Source organism: Macrotis lagotis, chromosome 4, assembly GCF_037893015.1.
Source record: "Macrotis lagotis isolate mMagLag1 chromosome 4, bilby.v1.9.chrom.fasta, whole genome shotgun sequence".
Taxonomy (NCBI): Eukaryota; Metazoa; Chordata; class Mammalia; order Peramelemorphia; family Peramelidae; genus Macrotis; species Macrotis lagotis.
Window position 1 is genome coordinate 82,121,628 of NC_133661.1, and position 26,691 is coordinate 82,148,318.

General features: G+C 34.4%; 1 protein-coding gene across 4 annotated transcripts in view; it reads right to left on the reverse strand.

Moving 5' to 3' along the window:
* Positions 1-26,691, reverse strand: part of EXOC6 (exocyst complex component 6) — a 218,378-nt gene that overhangs the window by 24,665 nt on the left and 167,022 nt on the right. For all 4 annotated transcript variants that reach the window (XM_074233356.1, XM_074233354.1, XM_074233355.1 and 1 more), the window contains one exon: positions 23,093-23,166. In XM_074233356.1, coding sequence (XP_074089457.1) covers positions 23,093-23,166 — 74 coding nt within the window. The remainder of the gene's footprint in view (positions 1-23,092; positions 23,167-26,691) is intronic.

A 26,691-nucleotide genomic window follows, 5' to 3' on the forward strand; every position in this document is an offset into this window, starting at 1 on the left:
AAAGATATCAATAATTTATATTTTTACAAAGGTCACATAATGCTAAATTTGTATTTTTTACAAAGGTCACATAATGCTAAATACATTTTTGCCCAGATTGATTATAATCATCAATCAGTCAACAAGGTGTGGCTAGGTGGCGCAGTGGATAGAACACCAGCCCTGGAGTCAGGAGTACCTGAGTTCAAATCCAGCCTCAGACACTTACTAATTACCTAGCTGTGTGGCCTTGGGCAAGCCACTTAACCCCATTTGCCTTGCAAAATCCTAAAAAAATAAAAATAAAAATAAAACAGTCAACAAGCATTTATTAAGGACATTTTGTGTGCTAGTAATTGTGCTAGGCACTAGAAAAACAAATACAAAAAAAAATAAATAATTACTACAAAGAATTTACCTCCTATCAGGGGAGATAACACATAAATATATACAAAATTCAAAACAAGAAAAAGGAAGTTATAAACAAGGTAGCTGGGCTGTAAGCATAATAGTACTGGCAGAATCAGGAAAGAATTAGTGTAGGTGCTATTTGAGTTGCATATTCAGACTTAAGGGGATTCTATGAGGCACAAGGGAGAGGGGAGTACATTCCAAGTGTGGACAGTCAAAGGAAAGGCACAGAGATTGGAGGCTGTGTTTAAGTATCAGCAATCAAGTCAAACTGACTGGATCATACATTTCAGGAAGGGGGAAAAAGGACATAAAGAAAGGCAAGGGACAGGTTGTAAAGAACTTAAAAAATGTGAATGTGAATTGCAGAGGGTAGAAACTTAAGTTCAAAGGTCAATGGACAGGCTTTGGCAACAGTCCAGGTAAGAGGTCAGAACAAGGTGAAGGCTCCATGAACAGATAAAAGAAGTCTGATGTAGAAGTGGAAATGACAAGATTTGTCAATTGAGCAACAACATTAATCCATTAATGTCTATTAATTCATTAATTCACTAATTCATTGGATATGTTTCTGAAGGAATAGAACAAAAGACAGATCAGCTTTCATTGAGAATCAAGTTGAGTTTTGTCATAAAACAGAGGACTGAAGAAAATGACCTTCCATCTCTAAATCTATGACTTTTATGATATTGCCTAGGTAAGATTAGACAGGAGTAAATTATATGCCAAAGATGGGGAGAAACCTCAGAGAAAATCAGAGCTACTGATCACAAATGATCTACTTTACAGTTTTAAAGCTATAATTGCTTACTAAAGCCATACTTTAATTTTCATGTGTCTTTTCACTCATATATTTTCATGTTCTTGGGGAAGAATGCTCCTTTGTTTGACTTCTCTTTTTGAGTCTAATTTTCTTGTCAGAGGATTTTTCAAATCCTACCAGTCCCACTACTTAAAACTTCATAAACTTGGGCAAATCACTTACTATCTCTGGGCCTCAGTGTCCCTCATCTGTAAAAATTAAAGAGTTAAACTAGATGAAATCTTCACTTTTCATTACGTTTTGCTTTGCTTGATTTTGACTCTACTAGTATCTTAATCTTGATCTATGCTAGCTTTTCAGATTCTTTTTTCTGATTAGTCTTCCAAGGTCTTCCTCCACTAAATTATAAACTCTTTTGAGGGCGGATCCTTCCTTTCTTTTCTTATTTATTATATCTTCAGTGTTTAGTAGGATCCCAGGTACCTAAGTAGGCACTCAATATATGCTTATCTTATTGTACTTGTAAATTTTTTCCAATTCTAAGACTACTCCTAATATAGTCTTCCTTTCTGTAGTTTCAATGGTCCTGTTTGTTTTTTTCTATAGTTTCTACTTTAATACTATTTAAAAGTGATCCTGGGGCAGCTAGGTGGCACAGTGGATAGAGCAGGAGCCCTGGAGTCAAGACCTAAGTTCAAATCCTGCCTAAGAGACTTAATAACTGTCTAGCTATGTGACCTTGGGCAAGTCACTTAACCCCATTGCCTTAAAATAAATAAATTTTTTTTATAAAGTGATCCAGATTTGTAACTCCAAGAACATATACTTCCTTCTAATAGTTTACAATATTGAAATACAGTAACATTTATAGAATACCTAATTTATTTCCAGAGCTTTCTACTTCTTTGTTTCTTTTCAGTTATCACTAGCATAACTTTGATCAAATGCATTGGTCTATAATAATCACACAAATATATAGATAGATAGATAGATAGATAGATAGATAGATAGATAGATAGATAGATGATAGATAGATGGTACTTCCTTCATTAAATATTGGTATTATGGTATTTCCTCTATTCTGTGGCCATCTTATTTGATTTAAAAGAATCTTGATTTAATCTCTGAAACAGTTTAACTTTTCTTCTCTTTAGTTAGCTAAGATCAGATGATATCCCCTTTAAGCCTTGGGCTTTCCCTATTTTTATGTTAGTCTTTATGTTAATTCCACTTTTATTGTGCCTTTATCTATACTTTATTGCAATTTCCTTTCCTTCAATCTCTTCTAATTCATTCTTCTTACTTATTATCCCTTCCTAATGGGCAAAATATATCTTACTATCATAATCTTCCCTTATTCTTATTCTTTTCCCTTTTATGTTTAGTCTAATCATTCATTTTGGCCTTTTCTTACTACAACAACTAATAGATGGGAATCACAGAAAGAAATACTGGTTATAAATGATATGGCACCTTTCAGGCAATTGCCTTTTTATAAAACTCTACATAATTTAATTTTCACATTTCACAGAAAAACAAATAATTTCACCTTGATTGTGCATCAAATATAACCATGAAAAGGAGATGATCACAACAGTATTCTGTTGCATCAACAGAATATTTGTATTTGAGAGAGTGTAACTTCCATCTATGAAATAGAATTCATATAAACTGGTTTTCCCTCCTATTTAAATGATTGGATGCAAGATAAACTAGATATTTTGCTGTTGGGTTTTGTTTTTAGTTTTTTTGCTAGGCAATGGGGTTAAGTGGCTTGACCAAGGCCACACAGCTAGGTAATTATTAAGTGTCTACGGCTGGATTTGAACTCAGGTACTCCTGACTCCAGGGCCGGTGCTCTGTCCACTGCGCCACCTAGCTGCCGCTAAACTAGATATTTTGAAAAATTTTCGAAACATAAACTTTTTTTTCAACATCTGTCAGAAGTTATATAATTTACTGAGACAAAAGTTTTCTAAGACTAAATTCTATTTGGTACAAAATTCAAAAGATTTATGAATTTCCAAGAATATCAATTTGAATTTCATTAATTATCATTTAGCTACCATTATTGTCTATCTAAAGAGTATTTTAAAAAACTAGGATATTTGAGATGATGTATATTATGTAAAGAATTTTATATGGAGAGAAGATAAATCTGTCAAAGACTCAGTATGACCTTGAATAGGCAACTAGGATTTGAATTCTTTGGATAACATTTGAACTCATAACTCAGATGACTATTTCTTTTAAGTAATTCTATTTCTCATGCATCTTGAAACTTGTTAACATACTTTCAAATTTTTTTATATTTTCCTTTTTATTTATACTTACCAATCCTAAATAGTGATAATATTCTAGTACTTAATGTTTTAATTTAAAACAGCTTCAACAAAAGTTTCAATAAATGTTATTAATTCTTATATTTAATGCTTGAATTTTAACATTCATAAAATTTTTCCATATACAATCAATGTTATTTCCTTGACATTTACTTTGTCTCCAATTACACAGACCAAGACTTAGTGGACTAAATATGGTAAGAACAGCTGTCCAAATAACACTTGGAAGTGTTACAAGATCTGGGTTTAAATCCTGATCATCTCTTACTGTACAGCCCTGGTTAAATCACTTCACTCCCTAGGTTTTAGTTTCCTTGTATGTAAAAATGAGGATGGGACCACATCGCACCCAGGAATCCCTGCCAGTTCTGATAGTCTGGGATCTAATACATATTTTATATAAAGTGTTAACAGCAATACTTCAGTGTGGCACACTTGAATCTTCAATATTTCCATGATTCTTTTCCTTATCGTCATCTTACAACTTCCCTGTCCCTTTAACAATAGTGTATGATGTAGAAAGTAGCTGCTATGCCCTAGAAGTAGCCTATGACACTAAGAGCCATGATGCAGTTCAAAATATTTTTAACAATTTTTCCCCTTAAGTCATTTATCTATCCCTAAGTGTCACTTCTTTATCCCTCTTCCTAAAATACAATTGGTTCATACAGACCAGCACTAAATTATTTTGTAGTTTTCAGGATATATAACTTAGCAATCATTAGACCTATAGGGAAAAATATAAATGTCAGCATGAAATTTAACACCTCCTGCAATATAGTCTCCAACAATCTTTTCAGTATTATTTTATTACTCCCATTCCTGCTAGCTATCCTTCGTATATGACATGCAGCCTCATGACTACTCATAGGTAGAACATCATTACTGGGAATGCACTCATTCCTCATGCCTAATCATAAAATCCCTAGAATCTTTCAAAACTCAGCCCAGGTATCACACATAGACTAAAACAAGAACTTACTTGATCTTCCCGATTGTCTTATTCTTTCAATCTTTAAAGTATTTTGTCTTACTTTCACGAACTTTTATGTACTTATCTACATTTATATCACCCCTGCTCCTAAAATCTAACCTTCTCAAGGACAGGAACTGCTTAATTTTTGCCTGTGACCTCAGTTCCTGAAGTAGGCATTTTTCCTATTGTTCATCATGCTTTGCAAAACCCATTCCCATCTCAATTCACTCTTTATCTCCTCTGCTTCACTGAATGGAGTTCAGTGGATGGAATTAGACAAGAACACAATTATTTGTTCTACTACTTATGTGGTATATTAACAGTTCTCATCATAGCAAAGCAATTTTATTTAGTTTTCTATCCCACTCGCTAGAATGCTATTTGTTTCATACCTTTTCATTTTTCCTCAAATATCCTTTAAAAACTTACTTCCCTCACCATCTTATTAACTTACCTCATACATCAGTGAAAAAATTCAGGCTATCCCCATCTGACATCATTCCACACTCTCTTCCTTTACCCTCACTTATGATTACCTTCCAGGCACAGAAAACTACTCTGTACCTACCACAGCTCTGTCCTCAGCCTTCTTCTCTTTTCTCTTTATGCTAGCTAACTTGATGTCTGAATTAAATTATCATCTCTATGCAGATGAATCTCAAGACATAAATGTATGTATATATGTGTGTGTGTATGTATCCTAAGTATATATCTAGCCCTAGTTTCTCTCCTAAGTTCCAGTACCACATTATCAATAGCCTATAGTGCATTTTGAAGTAGATGCTCCACAGGCATCTCCAATTCAATGTGTCCAAAACAGTAATCATTATTTTGAAGTAGATGTCCCACCCTTAGGGAGAGAGAGAAATTAGCATATGCAAGGCAAATCAAACCATTCAGGAATCAGAACCCCAGAGCTTGGGAACAGTAATGTCTGCCCAAACTACCAGGCTTTCTTCTAGTCCAGCCCCCAATGCTATCACTGAGGAAAGAAAGCATTGTGGAGAAGGGGCCCTTCCTCATCCTTACCACCAACTGTTGATCAACTGTTTTATTAGGAAGCTAAGAATAATAATCCTAGAAGTGGCAGAACCACTTCCACCACTATTCTCCCAATCAATAGTTATGATTTCAACCTAACCCTCACTGCTATTACCTGGAAAAGCAACTCCCATGGAGAAAAGATCAGTCATCACCAGCTACTAACCAATTACTATTCTAAGGGCAGGTAAGCCAGTCTAGCTGAAGCAGGAAGTCTAAAAAGAGGGAGTGTGGTCCATGCAAGTCATACTACTACCACCAACAACAAATGTTTTCCCTCAAACTCTAATACACAGCCCAGAACCCTAAAAGCAAGCAATGCTTCTAGCCACTGTCCCTAAGGAAGCAAACCCTGTAGAGATGAGTCTTATAAGCTTCTACAAGTAATGCACCCACATCAATATAAGACCCAGGAAAGAAAGTTCTTGCCAAAGACTAAAGTCTTTGACACTATAAAATGGTTCAACAGAAGAACATGATTTTATCACCATTATGATTGTATAAGGAGGAGGGAATTACTATCTGCTTTGCCACTGCATCCATTTCACAGCTGAAACTTTTCATATATGTTTTCTCACCTATTAGAATGTAAGCTCCTGGACAGCAGCAATTAGTATTTAATAAATGCTTCATTCATTTATTCACTTACATGACCATCATTCTATTCAGGATCTCCTCACTTCTCACCTGGTCTATTGTAATAACCTTTCCCCCCCCCCCCCATCTTTAACTGTTTTTATTCTGAACTTAACAAAAAATAAACTGGATGTTTCTACATCTATCATGTCATAGAAAAATAAGAGTGAAAAGATTTATATGTACAAACGTTATTTGTAGCAGCTTTTTGTAGTGGCAAGTAACTAAAAACTAAGTAGGTACTCTACAATTAGAAAATGGCCAAATAAATGATGAGGCATATGAATATATAATGAAATATTACTATGGCATGAGAAATGTTAAGGGATAGTTTCAGAGAAACCTGGGAAGGCTTGTACTTAATGAATCATTTTCCTCTTTATTTGGTCTTTTTGGAGTATAGACTAGTAAAGGTACTGACAGGACAAAGGGTATGAAGTTTAGTAACTTTGGGGCAGAATTCCAAATTGCTTTCTGTAAGGTCTGAACTAAGCAGTGTTTTAATGATCTTATTTTCCTGAATCTCCTCCAACATGTTATTTTTTCTTTTAAAAACTTTGTCAGATGAATATGAGGTAGAACTGTTTTTATTCTGAACTTAATTTGTATTTCTCTAATTATTAGTGATTTGGAGAAATTTTTCATTTGGATGTTAATAGTCTCTCTCTTTTTTTTTTAGGTTTTTGCAAGGCAATGTGGTTAAGTGGCTTGCCCAAGGCCACACAGCTAGGTAATTATTAAGTGTCTGAGGCCGGATTTGAACTCAGGTACTCCTGACTCCAGGACCCATACTCTGTCTACTGCGCCACCTAGCCACTCCCTGTTAATAGTCTCTTAATTGGTTTCCTTGCCTCAAGTCCATCCCTGGCTCTAATTTACCCTCCACAGAGCTGTCAATATGATTTTCCTAAAGTGGAGGCAGCCTCCACTCACTCAATAAACTACAGTGTCTGGTATATCTTTATTACTTTAAGGAACAAATATAAAGCCCTTTTTTCTGGCTTTTTAAAGTCCTTTATAACCAGTCTCTTTCTACATTTCCAGTAATCTTATACTTTAATCCCCTCCATGCACTCCATGATCCAACAACACTGGTCTTCTTGCTGTTTCTCACCCATAACACTCCATTGCCTTTCATCACCTTTTCACTGGTTGCCCCTTTTGCCTTAAATGATCCCTCTCCCCACCTCCTCTTAGAATCTCCGGCTTTCTCCAATACTCAGCTCAAAGAATATTTTCACCAGGCGATCTTTTCTATTCTTCCCAGCCCTCATCTGTTAGAGCTTTCTTGAAAGTTAATCCTGCATCTATTCTGTATGTAAACTTGTATGCACCTATTTGTTTATATGTCACCCCATTTGGCATTCCCCAAACGTAACACAATGCTTTGCACAGAGAAAATGCATAACAGATTTTCATTGATTGTTATACCTATTGAAATATACTGAAACAGTAATGGCAAGAGTAAATTTAAATAACTTTCATGTCTTGAAAATTCCACCATTTCAAACATGTCTGTACTGTTGTCTCCAGGTTATACATAGTAAAAACTACAAATGACAGAATACGGGCAAGGAGATCAAAACAGTTTTTGACATGATTGGGTTTCTTTATACACTCTGAATAACATGGCCCATGGAATCTGGTGATCCAAAACAGTGGTGAATATGTCACAAAAGCACCTGAATTATTTCTGGCTCCTACTCCCAAGGTAAGAGAATGCTGCAGAAAGAAGGAAGATAGAAGCAGGACACTTGTAATGAATGTGTGCGTGTATCCTCCTTTGACTGATCAATGCCCAACTCTAGAAGTAGGCTCTACTACAAATGCATATGAATTTTTATACATACATGCATGTATGCATGTGTATATGTTATGTGCTATTAATGCTCAATTTTAATTTTTTTAATCCAGTGAACCAAGAACAGTTTCTAATGCTACCCCAGGGCTGTCCAATCTTACTTTTAAAAGTTTTTTTTGAAATAGACAATATATTTTGATTTGCCATTTTTGTGAGAGCTCTGCAGGAGCTCAGCTTTGTTTACATTTAGTAAACCCACAGGGACCTGCATGCAAACCACAGGCTGCATTTTGGATGGCCCTGTGCTACACAATAGCTTCTGAAAAAATTATTTCCACTGTCAAGAGACCTATGGAGTCATAATTTGTATAATATTCTAATGCTACAGAGAACTCTTTGGAATCCATTTAAAATAGCTTTTAAATTTAGCAAAAATTCATCAGTTTTAATTTTAATGCCAAATTTTCACTTTTTTTTAATTACATCTCAAGAATGTCATTTGTTAATATCCACCAGCTAACTAATGTTCATCAGCAACCAAAAGGTTAAATGATTATAGTGATATTAAAATGTTTCTCTAATTAAAAGTCATTAAGTATGCTTCCTCTATCTTTTCCAGTTCTAACAAGCTGAATCATGTCCTATTTTAGTATAGTTTGTTATAGGCAAAAAACCCTCTCATATTAGACACAAACCTAACAATTTCTCATCCTTAAAAATATAAAAGGAAACATGTTGAATGACTGAGGAGAAATACAAGAAATGATAATCTGACAATGAGGAAAGAAAAAAGAAAAGCTGTAGGACAAGAACTTAATAAGCATGACAATCTAAGTCTATTTATTATAGGGGTAAATACCCCAGAAACCTCAGTAGCTCTTGAAGACACATCAGCCACTTACTGTGGTCACAAAGAGAAAAACTGAGCCAATCTCTATTCTCAAAGAGTTTACACTCTTAATTGGGAGAGATACAAAAAGAAAGTTCAATTGAAGGACTGACTGGAAGTCCTAAGGGGTAGAAGTGAACTGAGACAAACAGTCAGGCTAAGTTTATGTGAGCACTTCAGATGATAGTGCCAGGTAAATGCAAGGCATCTCTGAGGCAGGGTGAATGGTAAAGCCATTTGTAGGAGCTTGTGAAGAGCAGGATAGTCCATGTTATTGGAGAGAACAGAGTTGTTAATTTCCATCACATCAAAAACGAGTAGTTAATAGAGGTGGCAGATTTTCTTTCCCAAATAGATTCATAATGATCATAGTATCACAGAACCTTACATTTAAAATGGACAATGGAAGTTATCTAGTCTAATTTTGACAGTTGTCCCCCCTAAAGATAACTCAATTTGTTATTGGGTAGTCCCATCTGTAAAACATATCTCCAATATATTATGTTACTTTATGCCTACCATGATTACCACCATCACTGAATATCTTCTATTGATCTCTAATCTTATCCTATTTGTAATCCATTTGACTAATTTTGCCTTCTCTAAGAAGAATTAAGAATACTCTATTTCTCATAATTCCTTAAGGGCTTGAAGATAGCTATTCTCTCTTCTTACCATTTCTTAAAACTATTTACACTTCTTATTACTATTCTTCATGTGATACCATTTTCAGATCCTTTATCATCCTTGTCATTTCTAACTTTGCCTTGTTTGTCAAAATTGCTCATAAAATGTGGCACTCAGAACTATTACAATCTCATGAATATGAAATCTATGCAATAAACTTCTAATAAGATAGCCTCATCAAGCTCTTCATCCACATTATTTTTGTAAACAATTAAAATTCCCAGTTTTTTACATAAACTGCTATCATACCTGTCATATCTTCTATCTATACCACTGAGTCCCTAAGTCTTAAAAGAAAATGTTTATATTTATGTTATATTTTATCTTTCTTTCAATTCACTATTTCTAACAAATTAAGATAATTTTGAATGTTAAATCTGTAATATCCTTCCCACTGTATCATTTGTAAATTTGATAAGCACAGTTTTTATGCCTTCACAGCAGTTATACTCCAATGCTCCAGGTGATCTCTGTTCTATCTCATACATAGGGAGCCCACTCAAAAAGATAGATGCTTTCTTTTCAAGACTTTCTCACTGACTCTGCATGGACCAATGGGAGTATAAAAAAAAATCTGTCTTTATATATTATTACTCACTCTACTAAAAAATCAGTCCTTTCTCTCCTATCCCACCTCACAATTGAGAAAAAGAAAACTGCTAAAAATATGTTTAATATTAAGCTGTGTGTGTGTACTTCGCAAGTTGCTTCAATAATATAGATCCAAAATAGAAGTGAAATATCTGTACAACAGCTATAAAAGTTGCCTTAACATTTAATATCATTATTTTAAGTTATTTGTTACTATACAATGAATTTTTGTGTGTTTTAAGAATTTTTTGATGTGGTGGAAGAAATAAATAGCAGTCTTATTACTGATATCTAGTCTGCACACTGAATATCTTTTCTAGAAAGGGAGCTTGTTTATCTCTTTTGGAGAAAACTGAGGTGTGAATCATACATAAGCATAGTTTCAGAGTTTCCCCAGAAGTCTATTCCATAATGGGAGAATAACCTGCCAGAGTCGGGGGGGGGGGGGGGGGGGGGGAGAGTCTCATCTCCTGACTGAACTTGGTCTGTGTGAGATCAAAGCAGGGACTTCTTATAGAGGATGGGGGATGTTTCCAAGGTTAAAAGGAACATGGTGACATAAAATATAAAAATCATAACAATGTGAAAATCAAAATTCATTAACACTTCACTTTTTTTTTTAAGTTTTTGCAAGGCAATAGGGTTAAGTGGCTTGCCCAAGGCCACACAGCTAGGTAATTATTAAATGTTGGAGGCTGGATTTGAACTCAGATACTCCTAACTCCAGGGCGGGTGCTCTTCCACTGTGCCACTTTAGCCACCCCTACATTTCACTTTTTTAACACGTCATACACACACACACACACACACACACACACACACACACACACACACACACAAACCACACCTGCACAAAGATGTCTCATTCTGAACTCTGAAACCTTTCACTAGATCAGGAGATAGGTAGTATGTTTCACAATTCATCCTCTAGAATAACTTTTAGCCATGATGCTGATCAGAATTTTTAAGTCTTTCAGAGTTGTTTGTCTTATAATATTGTTGTCATTGTATAGAATTTTATTGGTTCTATTCATTTCATTTTGAATCAGTTCATAAAAGATTCCTCAGGTTTCTCTGAAACTAATGTCTACAGTTTTTCTTACAATATATTCTATAATTGGATGTCATTCCTAATTGGAACTTACTCAGATTCTCAAATTTCCATTCTTTCTCACCTCAAAAAGTTACAAATATTTTTGTACATCCTTAGAACTAATCCCTCCCTTAATTCACCCTCTAATTCCTCCTTCTCTCCATTTCCTCCTATTTCCCTGTTGAGTGAAATCTATTCCACTCTGTTTGTGAATGTTTGTGTGCTTTTTCCCTCCTTTGTCCAGTTCAGTTGAAAGTGAGGTTCAAGTTTCAGCCTCTCCCCAACTCCTTCCTCTTTATCGTATAGGCTTATCCTCGTGCATACTGATTATGTGAAATCCTTCCTGACTTCCTTTCCCTTTTCCACTCCAGTGTACCCCTCTTCCCCTCTTTCCATTCTTCTTTTAAGATCATCAAGAAAGAAGATATGACAGAACTACTCCTGGACCTTTTATCTAATTAGATTCCCTTTATGACCCCTGATGATTACAAGATTCAGAGAATATACCTGTATGATCTCCTTGTATGAGAATTTAAGCAGTTTATCCTTGTTTATGGTCCTCTTTGATTGTTCTCTTATGTTTCTCTTAATTCTTTTCAAAGTTCAAATCACTCAAAAGTTCAAAAAGGAATCTATGCAACTCTAGACATTTAACTGAGAATGTTTTTAAGTCTTCTATTTCATAAAAAATTCATCATTTTTCTCCCACAAGTTCCAAAATATTCATAAGAATTCTTTTTGGAGAGGCAAAGAATTGGAAATTGAAGGGATGCCCATCAATTGAGGAATGGCTGAACAAGTTATGGTATATGAATGCTATGGAATACTATTGTTGTCTAAGAAACCATGAATGGTCAGACTCTAGAGAAGCAAGGAACAAATTACAGGAACTGATGTTGAGTGAAGGGAGCAGAACCAAGAGAACATTGTACACATTAACAACGATATTGTGAGTTGATCAATCTTTATGGATGCAGCTCCTTCCAATAGTTCAGAAAGCTAAGATAACCCACGGAGACCGGTTATGGACATTGCTATACCCATCCAGAGGAAGAATAATAAAACCAAACCAAACCAAAAAACCCTAAAGAATCTGAAAAATTTCTCTTATAGATTTCTTTCCTATCTCATGGTTTTCTTTCTTTTCCCTTAATCCTAAATTCTCATACCAAAAACTATTAATCTGGAAACACATCAAATACAAATGTGTACATACAATATTCATCTGACTGTTTGCCACCAAGGGGAGGGGGATGGGGAAGGAAGGTAGAAGGAAATTATGTACCTTAATATGCATATGTATGTGGATGAATATTGAAAAACTTTCAGAACATGTAATTGCAAAACTATAATACTGATAGAAAAAATAAATAAAAAATGATATATTACATATTTTTTCAAAATAATCCTATGGGAGGGAAAGATGAGAATTTTAGAGGGCAAATTACTCTTAGTCTATGTCCCTCGCCTTCTGGAATATTATGCTCCAAGTTCTCTGCTTCTTTAAAATAGTGGAGAATAAACTATATGTGATTCTGACTGTGGTTCCTTAGTACTTGAATTTTTATTTTTGTATGTTTGCAAAATTTCTTATATTCCTGGCAATTTTTCAGGAAGTAACCTTTGGGTTCTTTCAATTTTCAATCTGTCCTCAGTTCTAAGAGTTATAGGCAATTTTCTTAAAGATTTTTTTGAAATAGAGGCATCTAGGTAGCACAGTGGATAGAGTACTGGCCCTGGAGTCAGGAGGACCTGAGTTCAAACCCAGCCTCAGACACTTAATAATTACCTAGCTGCATGACCCTGGGCAAGTCACTTAACCTCAATGCCTTGCAAAAAACCCAAAAAATATTTTTTGAAATATAGCTATGATATTTTTTTCTCATGGCTTTCAAGTAATCCAATGATTCTTAAATTTTTTTTCTCTTTGATCTGTTTTCTACAATTTCTTCATTTTTTTAGTCTCTTGACTTTATTTTAGTATTTCTCATTGTTACACAAGTCTTAAAAGACTACAGGTCTTAGAACACTATATATCAAAGAGCAAAAATCAAACTGGTTGCAGTCAAAAAAAATCATACCCAGCAAAGTTAAGTATAATCCCGAATCAAAAACAAAATGGGACATTCAATGAATTAACAGACTGTCAGGATTTTGGGGGCAAAAAGATCAGCATTTAATTGAAAATTTGACATACAGGATCTAAGAGAAATGTAAGGTAAATAAATAACAAGAGACTCAATAAGGACAAGTTGTTTACTTTTTAAATGTGGAAATGTAAACGATATTTCTAAACTTTTCATTAGCTATTTTCAAAAGAAAGATTGTGGTAGAGCTGCATGAAATAATTACAAAAAGTAAAATGGTGAAAGGAAAAAGGAAAAAGACTATCTCAAACAAAGAAATTAGAATGGGAGGAGGAAAGAGGAAGGAAAAAAGAAGGGGGAGGACGGAGAAGGAGGAGATGACGACAATGAAAGAAGAAATTCAATGCTGTGATAAAAATTCTCTTGTTTCCGCTTACTTCATTCTGCATCAGTTCATATAAGTCTTTCCACTTTTCTTTCAACCTATCTTCTTCATCATTTCTTAAAGCATAAGAGACAGACAGACAGACAGACACACACACACACACACACACACACACACACGCACACACACAGAGCCTTTTCTCCTTTGATCTCTTTGGGGAACATAGTGTAAATTAGAAGATCCCACAGGGTTTACAAATTAGGTGATATTGGAGGCATATATATATATATATATATATATGTATATATATATATATATATGTATATATATACATAAATTGCAAGTCAACCCCTGATACTGAAGGGTTGTAAAGTTGCTGATGACTTTGTTCTATACCTATTTACTTTGGTGTCTCACTCTCCACTAGATATTGCTTGGCTGTAATCACTATTACCTCCAGCTTCTGGTTCTACTGAAATCCTGTGTTAGATTATTATTGTATCCTTCCTCTGTTACCCTTTAGCTTTGTGGTTGAAGTCTGTATTAGGTTTGGTTCTTTTTATTTTAAAGTCATAGTCCTTTCTATTTGCCTACATCAGTAAATGGATAGAAAATAGTTGAATAGAGGCTTCTGCTTCATGGGTAGCGATGGAAGATTAGAAGAGATAGGAGAGGGAAGAAGAAAGATAATTCTCTTGACATCCTCATTGTATTCTCTAAGAAATGAAAAGAAAAGGCTGTGTTCATCTTCCATAGTTGATTCTCTCCTTTTAGTTGACTGTTTTTCCTTTTTATATAGGTTCAAGGCACATGGCAGATCCTCTGTCATTAACTAAACAATTCTCATGTAGTACTGTCATCATCCAATAAGCAAGGCTTCTTCATATCCCCAAAGTTGTAAAGATCAAGGCTCTTTCTCAAGTTAATTCTCAAGGTTAAGGAACATAGTCACATCATTTTCTGATTATTCAAAAAACTCTATCTCCCTTAGAGAATTTTATATTCTCATCCAATTTTACCCTTGTCTGCCATATCTGTCAGCAGACCCAAGAAGCTAAGTGTTTGCTGACATGTTTAGACTCTTTTGATCATTATGGCATCTGATTTACATTAATAAAATTTCTTGAAATGGTTATAATTAACAGTGATTTCTGTTTCTCCATCCATTTCCATAGTTTTAAAGGATCAATGGCTAGTTAAATAGATCATATTGTACTCAACTGGATAATATATCTTGTTCCCTCCTCTGATACTGGCACCACTCTAGTACAGACCCTTTTCGTATCTCAACTGAACTACAGCAATAGCTACTGGTGGGTCAGCCTGCCTCAAAATCTCCCTCTGCTCTAATCCATCTGCCATTCAGTTCCATTTCCTAAAGTACAGGTCTGACTGCCACTTCTGCTACCCAATAAACTCTTAGTGTTTCCAGGAAAAAAATTTAAATGCTCTATTTGGCATTCAAAGTCCTTCAAAACTTATTGTCCTCTTATATTTCCAGTCTTCTTAGACCTTATTCCCTAACATCTATTCTTTGATCCAGAGACAATGACCTCCTGGATATTCCATAAATAAGATACTCTGTGTCTCAATTCCAAGCATTTTTTCTAGCTATCCTCCATGCCTGGAATACTCTCCCTCAACTACAGATCTCCCTGGCTTCCTATAAGTCCCAACTAGAATTCCAGCTTTTACAATAAGCCTTCTCAATTCTCTCAATTCTGGTGCCCTTCTTCAGTTCACAATTCCTTATATATATAAATTGCTTTGGATAAGCTGTTTGTGTGCTATCTGCCTCATTAGATTATGAGTTTCTTGAGGACAGGGTCTATCTTTTGCTTCTTTTCGCCTCTTCAGAGTTTAGCACAGTGTCTGGCACCTAATAGGTACTTAATAAGTATTTACTGATTAATTGGTTTTTGCCACAAGAAGGTACTAGATGCCACAAGGGAGATATTTTAGGTTTAGCTTACTATGTATAATCAGAACAATGGCTGTTATTTTAAACAAAATAGATTTCAGAAAAACCTAGAAAGACTTATATGCACTCATTCTGAGTGAAATGAACAGATCCAGGAAAACACTGTACACAGTACAGTAACAGCAACAATGTGTGATAAGCAACTATGGTGGACTTAGCTCTCCTCAACAGTACAATGATCAAAGACAATTTCTATAGGACTTGTGATGGAAAATGCCAGCCATAGTAAGAGAAGGAACAATCAACTCTGAATACAAAAAGCCACATATTTTTCCACCTCCTATTTTTTTTTGTTTTGTTTTTCCCCTTTGGGTCTCTGTCTTCTTTTAAAACATGACTAATATGGCAATAAATTTTTGCATGTATAACCTTTAACAAGTTGCTTACTATCTCAGAGAGGAAAAATGTGAGGGAGAAAGGAAATTTAGAATTCGATTTTTAAAAAAAAATCAGTGATAAAATTGTCTTTTACATGAAACTGGGGAAAAAGTTTTAAAAAAAGACTAAAAGATTTCCAGGACACACTTTATCTTCTTGACAAGTGAAGAGAGATTAAAGCAAGGGTAACAATGGCTTAGCAAATAAACTCATTTTCAAAATAATGTAAAGGTATATGATGGGATATTACAAATTATATTGCCTCACAAAATATCAAAAAGTTGGAGAAGAAAATCAATTTGCACAAAGCTAGATGTGAAAAAACTTAAATAGGCACATTATTCAAAGAATATTTTTATATGAAACTCTTTATTTCTTCTATCTATCTGATAACTTCTCATTCTCCATTACAGGATCACCATCCATATCCTACTCCCTTTTTGGGGCTCACTCTCTCCTTCACTTTATAATCTCATTCATCATATCTGGATGACTTCAAATCTACATATATTCAACTCTCATCTTCCATATTTCCCTGGTTTTGCTCCAAATGATGCATTATGGCTTATTTTCAGGGGATGTCTAGAGATATGTAATCATTCCTGAGGTAATAATTATTTGATCTATTCTTCTCTCTGCAAGGAAATTATTTCTTTAGAGCAGTGAATATTGGCTGAATCCCAGACTAGCAGATCTCTTTGGTCACCTTTCAAAACAAGTGGCAGCATTAAATCAATTCACTTCCTTACAACTGCTTGTGTGCACCAGCCTTTTTCTGTTTCAAGAACATAAATGCCTGAAACCTTTTTTTTTTAGGTTTTTGCAAGGCAAATGGGGTTAAGTGGCTTGCCCAAGGCCACACGGCTAGGTAATTATTAAGTGTCTGAGACCAGATTTGAACCCAGGTACTCCTGACTCCAAGGCCAGTGCTTTATCCAGTAAGCCACCTAGCTGCCCCCCCCCCCGAAACACTTTCAATCTTATCTTTCTTGCCCTTAGTATTGATTAGAGATGGGGCTTTCTTTCCATCAAATATGCACTGTATTATTCATGCATTGTATCTGTACTCCAGTTTGTCATCTGGCAATAACTTTCAAGTTTATCTGTTTACGTAGATGTTTACCTCTTGCCCAAAGGCGTGTACTTGGGTATTTAAAAATAGTTAAGATAAATGATAGTCTAAATTACCATTAAGTATTAATGTCAATATTATTTATTTATATTTAACTGTATATTAATATGTAATGTGTTGCAATGGATGTATTAAATGCATCTATCTGACTGACAATCTTAACTGGGGCTTATTTTGGGGGTGAGACTTTTATTACAAGCATCTTGAAAAATTATGCTAGGGCTTATTTTCAGGGTAAAAAAAAATTCTCCAGAGCTCAGTCTTTGATTAAAAGCCTGCTACATAATTTTCACCTGGCTGCCATAGGCATTGTAAACTTAACTTAATCCCAAACTAAACTCATTATCTTTTCCCCTGATCCCAATCCTCTTCTCTCAACTTCTCTATTGAGGTCACTACTGTTATTTCAGTCACTGAGGTTCACTCTAACCTCTTTACTCTTACTTACCTCCCATAGCTAATCAACTGCCAACAGATTCCTCCTCCATAATACCTCTCATAGCTGTCCTTTTCCACAATTCTACATGTCCACCTCACCCAGTTTAGGGCCCCATTATCTTTTGTTTCAACTACTGCAAGAGCTTCGTAATAAATATTCTTGCCTCCATTCTCTCCCCTCTACAATTAATCTTTCACACAGCTGCCAATATGCTATTCCTAGAGCATAGTTCTGACCATGCCACTCTCCTCATGAAGCTTTAGTGGTCCCCTACTGCTTCCAGGATAAAATACACATTCTTCTGGCATTTAAAGCTCTTCCTAGTCTGGCTCCAGTCTCTCCTTCCAGACAGATTTCACATAAGTCCCCCTCATATATTCTACATTCCATCCAAATTGGTCTACTTGCTGCTACCCATACATAACATTCCATTTCCTTCCTTTTTACCTTTGTATGGACTCTCCTCTATGCCTGGAATGTTCTTTCTTCTCACCTTTGCCTCTTGGAATTCCTTCAAGGCTCTCAAGAGTCACTTCTAGTAAGAGGACAATTAGTGCTCCTCTCATAAATTATATTTATTTTATATTTACTTATTGTTTCCCTCAAGTAGAATACAAACTCTTTAAAGGCAAGGACTTTCCTTTTTGTTGTTGTATTCTCGATGCCTGGCACGTGGTAGGCATTTAATAAAATGGTTATTTAATTGAATTGCATATAGTTCATAAAATAAATATTTTTTTCAAATAATGAGGCTTTCATATGTGAAAGAACATATGTAGAAAATGTACCTAGGAAAACCTTGGTTGTTTTAGTCTGAGACATGCATTGAAAATAAACAGAAAAGAACTCTAATCAAATAAATGTCTTGAATTTTTTTACTGAGAGAACTCTTTTTTTAAAAAGTAAGCAATTTGATGAAAAAAATAAAAACCTACACAAAAAATACAAATTACATTCAAATAACATATATGAAAACTTCCTTAATGCAAGTATATTTCAATAACCCACTTTCATCATTGCTTGCTAATCCTTCTCATTGTCCTGTTTGAGGACAGTCGGCCATAAAATGTTGAGATAACTGGCTTCCATTAGCAAACACGTGATTGGCAGGATGATAAAGTCTTTTCACTCACAGGTCAGCTTTTTTTTTTTTAGAGGGCAGTCCTGCTGATCCATCTTTTAGCTACAGACTTCTCATTGAGTCCCAATTCTCTTGCCTTTAAGCTTTGATATGGTTCTAACTTTTCTCTTGTATCAGCCCCAACTTGTCATCAACTCCTCTATTCAGAACAGCAAATATTAGAAGTCTGACCTCAGGGCAAAGTCCGGGTGGGCAGGTAAAACTTGACCACTGGACCTACTTCCTTATCTTTCATACCCCACAATTCATGAAGCAGTATCAAATTCAAACTAAAAAACAGAAGCATGACCTCCCTCTCATATAATCCATGAGAAGAGTCTCTTTTGCTCTCCTAAGTATACTTGAAAAGGACTGTCAACTATTCTATTAACACAGAAATGAATCACAGATTAGAAAGTGAGGAGGAGTAAAGAATGCAAAAATTCAACTAAAAGGTAAATACAGGTGTTTGGACCCTCTTTAGTGCTTGTAGTTTACAATTTCGACTGAAGATATTCGAAGAATAAATTATACAGTGCTTGAATAAAGATAAGCGACCTACATTATCACCACAAAATCTCGATTTTTCCTTATTTATACAACAACTGCATGATAAATATAGCAGGGAATATAGATACAAGTAAAATTTCATGGAATATTTAAATCCTCCTTATATTTCAATTTTTTACCTATTAAAATATTTAGTATCTCACCATTTAATTTTTCAAAAATGTATTTTACAATAAAACAGGTAAAGGTAAAATACTTTTTCTTTTTGGAGACATACTAGATTTAGGATTCTTATTTTTTTTAAAGAGTTAGGTCCTAGTAATCTGGTTACCAAAAACAAAAAGTTGCCTCTTTTCATTTTCTAATATAAATATTGAGGGATTATAATTAAATTATTATTAATTATTAGGAGAAATCGTCTTAAACTCTTGTCAAAACTAGACAAATTAAAATGCAGCTATTTCATAACATTAATTTTGACATATAAAATGATGCGACCATTTTACTTGTCATGAATATATTTAATATTTTAGTATAACTAATTTAATATACTTTTATAATTTAATATACTGTGAATTAAATCAAGAAATGTAATAGTCATAAACTAAAGATTTATCAAAATATTAGAGACGCAAAAAATTATTTGCTCTTGAGTGACTAAATATAAATACTTGAATAGATAATGAAGGCAAAATGATCCAAAGCTAACAGTAACATGATACTATGGATGTGAACTATCATAATAGAGTTCACACTGTAGACATATAGAAAGTAGAACTTGTTTTAGAAAAAGGACCTGGATTAATATTAAGGAAATAAACACCAAATAATTCAAATTTTAAAAAGTGTTTGAACTCCTTTAATTTTAAGCAAAATTTATTAATTGTTTATAAGCTACATTCATAATTCTACCTTTGTAGAGCCCCTTGTGAAAATTCTATATTATATTTGCTGATATAGCATAAAGTATAATTGAAACAATAAAAACACAACTTAGGAAATGTTTCATGTCAATTTCAAACTTCCTGCATGCAGAGTATTTATGCACATTGGGACATTCTTTTTAGGTTTTTTTTTTTGCAAGGCAATGGGGTCAAGTGACTTGCCCAAGGCCACACAGCTAAGTAATTATTAAGAGTCTGAGGCCGGATTTAAACTCAGGTACTCTTGACTCCAGGGCCGGTGCTCTATCCACTGTGCCACCTAGCTGCCTCATACATTGGGACATTCTTAACTACTCTATATAGTTCAGTTGGGTTTAATGTAGTCTCAGTCCTTGAAACAAAGAAATATATTTCAGGGAGCAAGGAAGGGCTGTGGCTTTAATGCACAAAGATGAAAGAGAGAAGAATGTATTCCATAAATGGCATTTCCTTTATAAAAAATTAATTTCATGATTTTTTCAACTAACAAGCAATAAAGTTTTCTCCATTCTATTTCTTCCTCCCGTCCCACTGAACAAAAAGTTAACAAAATCTTCCTAAAAAATATGAAGTCAAGAAAAGCAAACTCCCTCTGGTCATGTTCAACAAATATATGTCTCATTCTGCATCTTGAATCCATCACTTGTCTGTTAAAATTTATGTAGCATGATTCATCTCTGGGCCTCTGGAATAGTGATCTATCATTACATCCACCAGAGTTTTTCAAATCTTCATAGCTATTTTTCTTTATAATGCTATTTTATCAATTGTTTTCCTGCTTCTGCTCACTTAAAACCGCATCAGTTCATTCAAGATTTCTCAGTTTTCACTAAAACTGTCCACTTCATCATTTCTTATGGTACAATAAAATAATATTTCATTACCCATATGCCATAATTTGTTTATAGTCATTTTTCAGTAGAAAGGTACTGTTTTTAGTTTCCAGAGTGCTGCTACTTATAAAAAGAGCTCTATAAATACTTTTGTGCAAGCTCTTTCTTTGAACTCTTCAAGATTTAAACTTAGTAATGGAATTACTAGGCCAAAGGATAGGTATAATTTAGTTACTTTGGGGAGTATAATTCCAGATTGGTTTTCAGAATGGTTGCACCAATTCACAACTCTACTAACAGTACAATATTGTGCCTATTTTCCCATAACCCCTACAATAATTGTCATTTTCCCTTTTTTTTAAATCATCTATACCCATAAAGTAATGATTTTCCTTATATTTGTCTATTCCTCACCTAGGGAAACTTGCTATGAGGAACACTTAAGAGTATTTACTTTAATTTCCCCTAAGTTCTTTTTTTCTGATCAGCTAGAATAAGAGTATATCTTCATCTATCCATTGTTTCTTTGACTAGATTTGGGTGACCAAATCAGCAAAGCAGATTACCTATGCATTTTTACCAGATATTAGTATGCTGAGTTCTTGTCATTGGTAATTGAGAAGATCAGTTATCATCCTCAAATAGAAACAAGGGTCACTAAACTGTACATAAGTATGCCTGTGGCTATATATTGACTTAGAAAAGCAAACATTGACATTATCTATGTTTTACTGTATTTTTATTTATTTTTGTCCTAACTGCATTTTAATCTAGTTTGGATTGCATTTTAAAATGTGGAAGGTCACTTGTGGCCCCCAGGTATCTGTTTGACACATATAAAGTTGACTATATATATAGAGGTAAACTAAATAAAATTATAATATTCAAATAGATCTGTGATCTCATCAATCTGAAAGTTTCTTTCAATGATGAAGATCACAACTCATCTGTGCTTATCCATCATTCTAATATCCATGTCCTCCTATAAATTCTCCCCAACATCTTTTTTTTAGGTTTTTGCAAGGCAAATGGGGTTCAGTGGCTTGCCCAAGGCCACACAGCCAGGTAATTATTAAGCGTCTGAGACCGGATTTGAACTCAGGTACTCCTGACTCCAGGGCCGGTGCTTTATTCACTGCGTCACCTAGCCGCTCCCCCGCCACACACATCTTGGTAGCCTTTTTTGCTTTCTCCCAGCAATGAAAGGATACCAGTGAAGCAGTCTGGTTTTACACCTATCATATAATGCTCTCACCTGCCCATCTTAATTTTTTTCATGATATCTTGTATTCTGAAAAATTCTTCAAATTTCCCTCATGGTTATGCTGAAAGCTCCTCACACCTACTTCTCCATTGTCTTTTGTGCAATAATTTTTTTCTGTTCTTTGGAAACTATTATATTGTATACTTCACTGACCTACAAACATTAATAAAATGTTAGTATTAAAAAAGTTGGACCTTTGTTTTCATGAGAATATAAAAAATCTTCTTCTGTAGGCAATCCAAATAGGCAAATCCCAAGTCACTCTCCATTTAGGTCATCCCATCAAAATAAACTTTAGAAGTTGTCTATCCAAATCCAAGTCAAAATATGGATCAAGTCAAACTCTTCTGAGCAACAGATCTCTTCCAGAAAGTTCTTCAGTGTTTCAAAGCAAGCAGTACAACTTACTGCTTCCTCTCTATTTCTTTACCCATGGAGGCAGTTCAATGCTTACCATGTAGTAAAATTTAGCACTGCTTACACTACAGTCTTAATGATTTGGAGAATGATCCTAAATCCATTACTCTTGTCCTCCTTAAAACTTTTTATTTACTTTTATGTTAACTTAGCTAACCTTCTTAAGTTAGGTACAGCATGAGTTTTCTGTACCAGCAATCTGTCAAACTATTGCTCAAATTTTTTGTTGTTAACTAAACATTCACTGATGAAAATTTATCCTGATAGAATATTAGCAGTATGGAGGCATAGAGGAAATGAAATCTACTAATTAAACAGTAACAAAGAATCTAAGAAAACACATTTCTTTTAAAATGGATATTGTGCACGTAGTAAAAGGGGGGAAGAAAAGAAAGGCATATTATTACATCTTACTTGTCTGAGGTCAATGAATGCTAACTGCAGAGTATCCCCTTGGAATCCTGGCACAGGTTCAGAGCTAGCAAACACTGGGGAAAAAAAGAACAACATTAGCAACATGATTAAAATATTCAAAGATTTAATAACTGAATTAATTTCTAATCATCAATATTGTCATAATATATATTCTAATTTTTATGCTTAATAATTTTATGTGAAAGTTAACAGTTTATAACCAATAATTTGCACCTTTCAGACTATTTTCCACATTCATTACCACAAATATTCTAATAACTTAGAACTTCTGATCTGCTATAATCCTTTTACAATATATTTAGAAGGATTATATGGCAAAGTACAAAAGAGATAACTTTAATTATATGAAGGTTAATCATATGGCCTCAGGTGAATGATTATAGAAACATTTAAAAATAGGATCAGTTCTATGGCTGTCAACGTTTTTTAAAAATCTGCTTTTGTTACAGCATCTGTTCTATAAAAAAAAAATCCCACCTTTAGTCAAGTAGCAATTTAGTCAACTAGACAAATACAAAGGCAGAGAATCAATTTTATATGCAGTCAACAGGTGGAATGTTTTAAGAGCAAAATCAGAATTAAGTAGGAATGTTTGTTCATGTCTTTTAATAAATTTTCTCATAAAAGCATGCTGACTCTTTAAAGATTAAAAGAAATTTCAAAGCAGATAAAAAACACATTTCCAAAAATACCTTTGAAGAACTTCTTACTATGGGGCAAAAAACTTTAACATTGAGATTTTAGTAATTTCTATTTTAATTTTATTCAAATTTTAATTGGTTTTAAGAAATAAAGTTCTCAAATTTTACAAAAATAAGAATATATGCATAAAAACTTTTCAGATCTAATATTTTCCACCTAGGCCTGTAATCAGCTTCTGATTCATGAGTAAGGAATTTTTAAGAATAGGAGGCAGCATAGCTTAAGTAAGTTTTTGTGAGATAGTTTCAAAAGTTAGAGATGTGTTTCACAACAATCTAGTTCAGCTTAAAATTCAATGGTGATTTGTCTGAGAAATTTTTTTGAGGATATTTCTATTTTGGGGAAGTTTCATCTCTTGGGGTTGTGTTCTCAAAGAGGGTGGCTGGCCTGGAACATTTCCTACAGAGTTCATCAAGTGTTCTAACCTTTCCAACATCTCCTGGTGGGTCACTTGGTCCCTGTGACTGATAGCTTGTGTCAAAGATTATTCATGACACAGGCAGGAAAAGCTGCTGGCTGTAAGAAATATAGAAAGGTCCTACCCATGTCTATTTGAATAATGTGCTTTGGGATCCTGCTGGCTCACCCTTAGTCTATCCGGAAGGGGCAGAGGGCACTACTTTCTCCTCTCCCCCAGCAGCAAAGGAAAAGAAACAACACAAAGGTAAAAACTATGTGCTTGCCTAAAAGAGCCAGAAACTGGACCTTAAGACTTCCTTTTTTCATTTTTTTTTCTCTAAGAAGAAGTCTTTCACAAGAACTATTAATACTGAATGAAACATGGCTAATTCTAGCCTTCACAGTTTGAGAGATCCACCTTCTGAGTGGGTGCCAAGTTGGCTGGGAAGAAGTGCTTCTTATAATTACGTAACTTTTCAAGAGGAGAAAATGAACAACAGGTTCTTCTGAACCTAAAGGAAATAAAGAGCCATACACCTAATTGGCCAGAAAGTCTGGACTATGGATCTATACTATTGAAGCAACTCACAAATGAGATGTGAAATACCTGTTCAGCCGCTCTAAAAAGTTAGAGGATGTAACTGAAATGACTATTATATGGCAGCATTTATTAAGATTTTAAGAAAATATTTTACCCAACTACTCCTAAATAATCTTGTAATTTAACTATGCATGTTAATAATGGGGACTTTGGTTGTAGTGAGAATACAAGTCAGATTCAAAAAAGAAAAAAGAAAAACAGAAAAGGGCATAATTTGTACTAAAATGTGTATAGCAGCTTTTTTGGGGTATCAAAGAAGTGGAAATCAAAGGGACTCTCCATAAACTGGGGATTGGCTAAACAAACTGTGGTATATGATTGTAATGGAATATTATTGGGATATAAGAAAGGAGAAGGAAGATGATTAAAAAAAAAACCTGGAAAGAACTGTACAAATTGATGCACAGAGAAGTGAACAGAATCAATCAGGAGAACACTGAACATAGTAATAGCAATATTGTTTGATAAAAAAAACTGTAAATGACTTAGCTATTCTTAGTAAAACAATAATTCAAGATAATCACAAAGGACTAATAATGAAGCATACTATCTAACTCCAGAGAAAGAATTGATATTGTTATATACATATCTAAGTATGCTATTTTCACTGTATTGCATTCATTTTTTACGTTTGAGTGTTCTTGTACAAAATGACTAATAAGGAATATTTTACATAATTGCATAAGTATGATAACTTATATCCAATTGCTTATTGTCTCATGAAGAGCAGAGAAGGAAGGGAGAGGGAGGAATTGAATTTGGAACTCAAAATTTTAAATAACATTGGAAAAAAGGTACACTGAATCTTTTATGTTTTAGAATTTTTTTGGTGTGGTAGAGAAAATAAAACAGCTGTCCTATTACTTATATCTATTCTGTACACTGAACATTTTTTCTAGAAGTTACTCTATCCCCTTTTGAGAAAACCTAGATATGAACTATACATAAGCATAGTTTTAGAATTCCCCCACCACCGAGTTCTATTCCATACAGGAAAAAATAACCAGAAAGAGAGGGAGAAAAGCTTCATTCCCTCTCTTTGGGCCAGGTTCCCTCAAGGCTCAACCTGGTTTGTGCAAATAATCCACAGCAAAAGTTTCTTGTGGAAGAGGTGGCCTCTAGGACCAAGGGTAACATTGTGACAGAAATAGTATAAAAATCTAAATCAACAAAACAAACCTCAAAGTAACACCTTACTTTTTCAACACATAAAAGAATGCAGTGATCAAAATGAATGAATTTCACAAATAACTGAGGCTCAACTTTCATGAATCAATTTTTAAATTGTTTGTTAGAAATCTTTCTAAACTGAATTATATTTGTATGTTTATAATTTAGTCTTTTAAAAACCTCTTTTTGATTAGTCATGGTCAACATTATGAATCTATCACTGTACACGACAATCGAGTGAGAAACTCAGAAGCTAATGAAGTTTTGCCCCCTATATTATGTGGTTCCCCAGCTGTCATGCTGTTTGAATTATTTTTATAACACTTCTATCTACTCACTCTCTTTCAGACCATAAGCTATCACTTCCTGCTTCTAACAGTTTATTGGTATTCCCCTTGTCCTCTTCTACTTTAGCAATGGAGAGGCATATGATAAGTGTAAGCACATTGCAATATATAACCAATGAGAAAGTTGAAAGAAAGTCATGAAGAGGAAAAAGCTGTCATCAAGAAATCATAATAGGGGGTGGCTAGGTGGCGTAGTGGATAAAGCACCGGCCTTGTAGTCAGGAGTACCTGGGTTCAAATCCGGCCTCACACACTTAATAATTACCTAGGTGTGTGGCCTTGGGCAAGCCACTTAACCCCGTTTGCCTTGCAAAAATCTAAAAAAAAATTATGATAGAAAGAGAAGGGGTGGTTAGGTG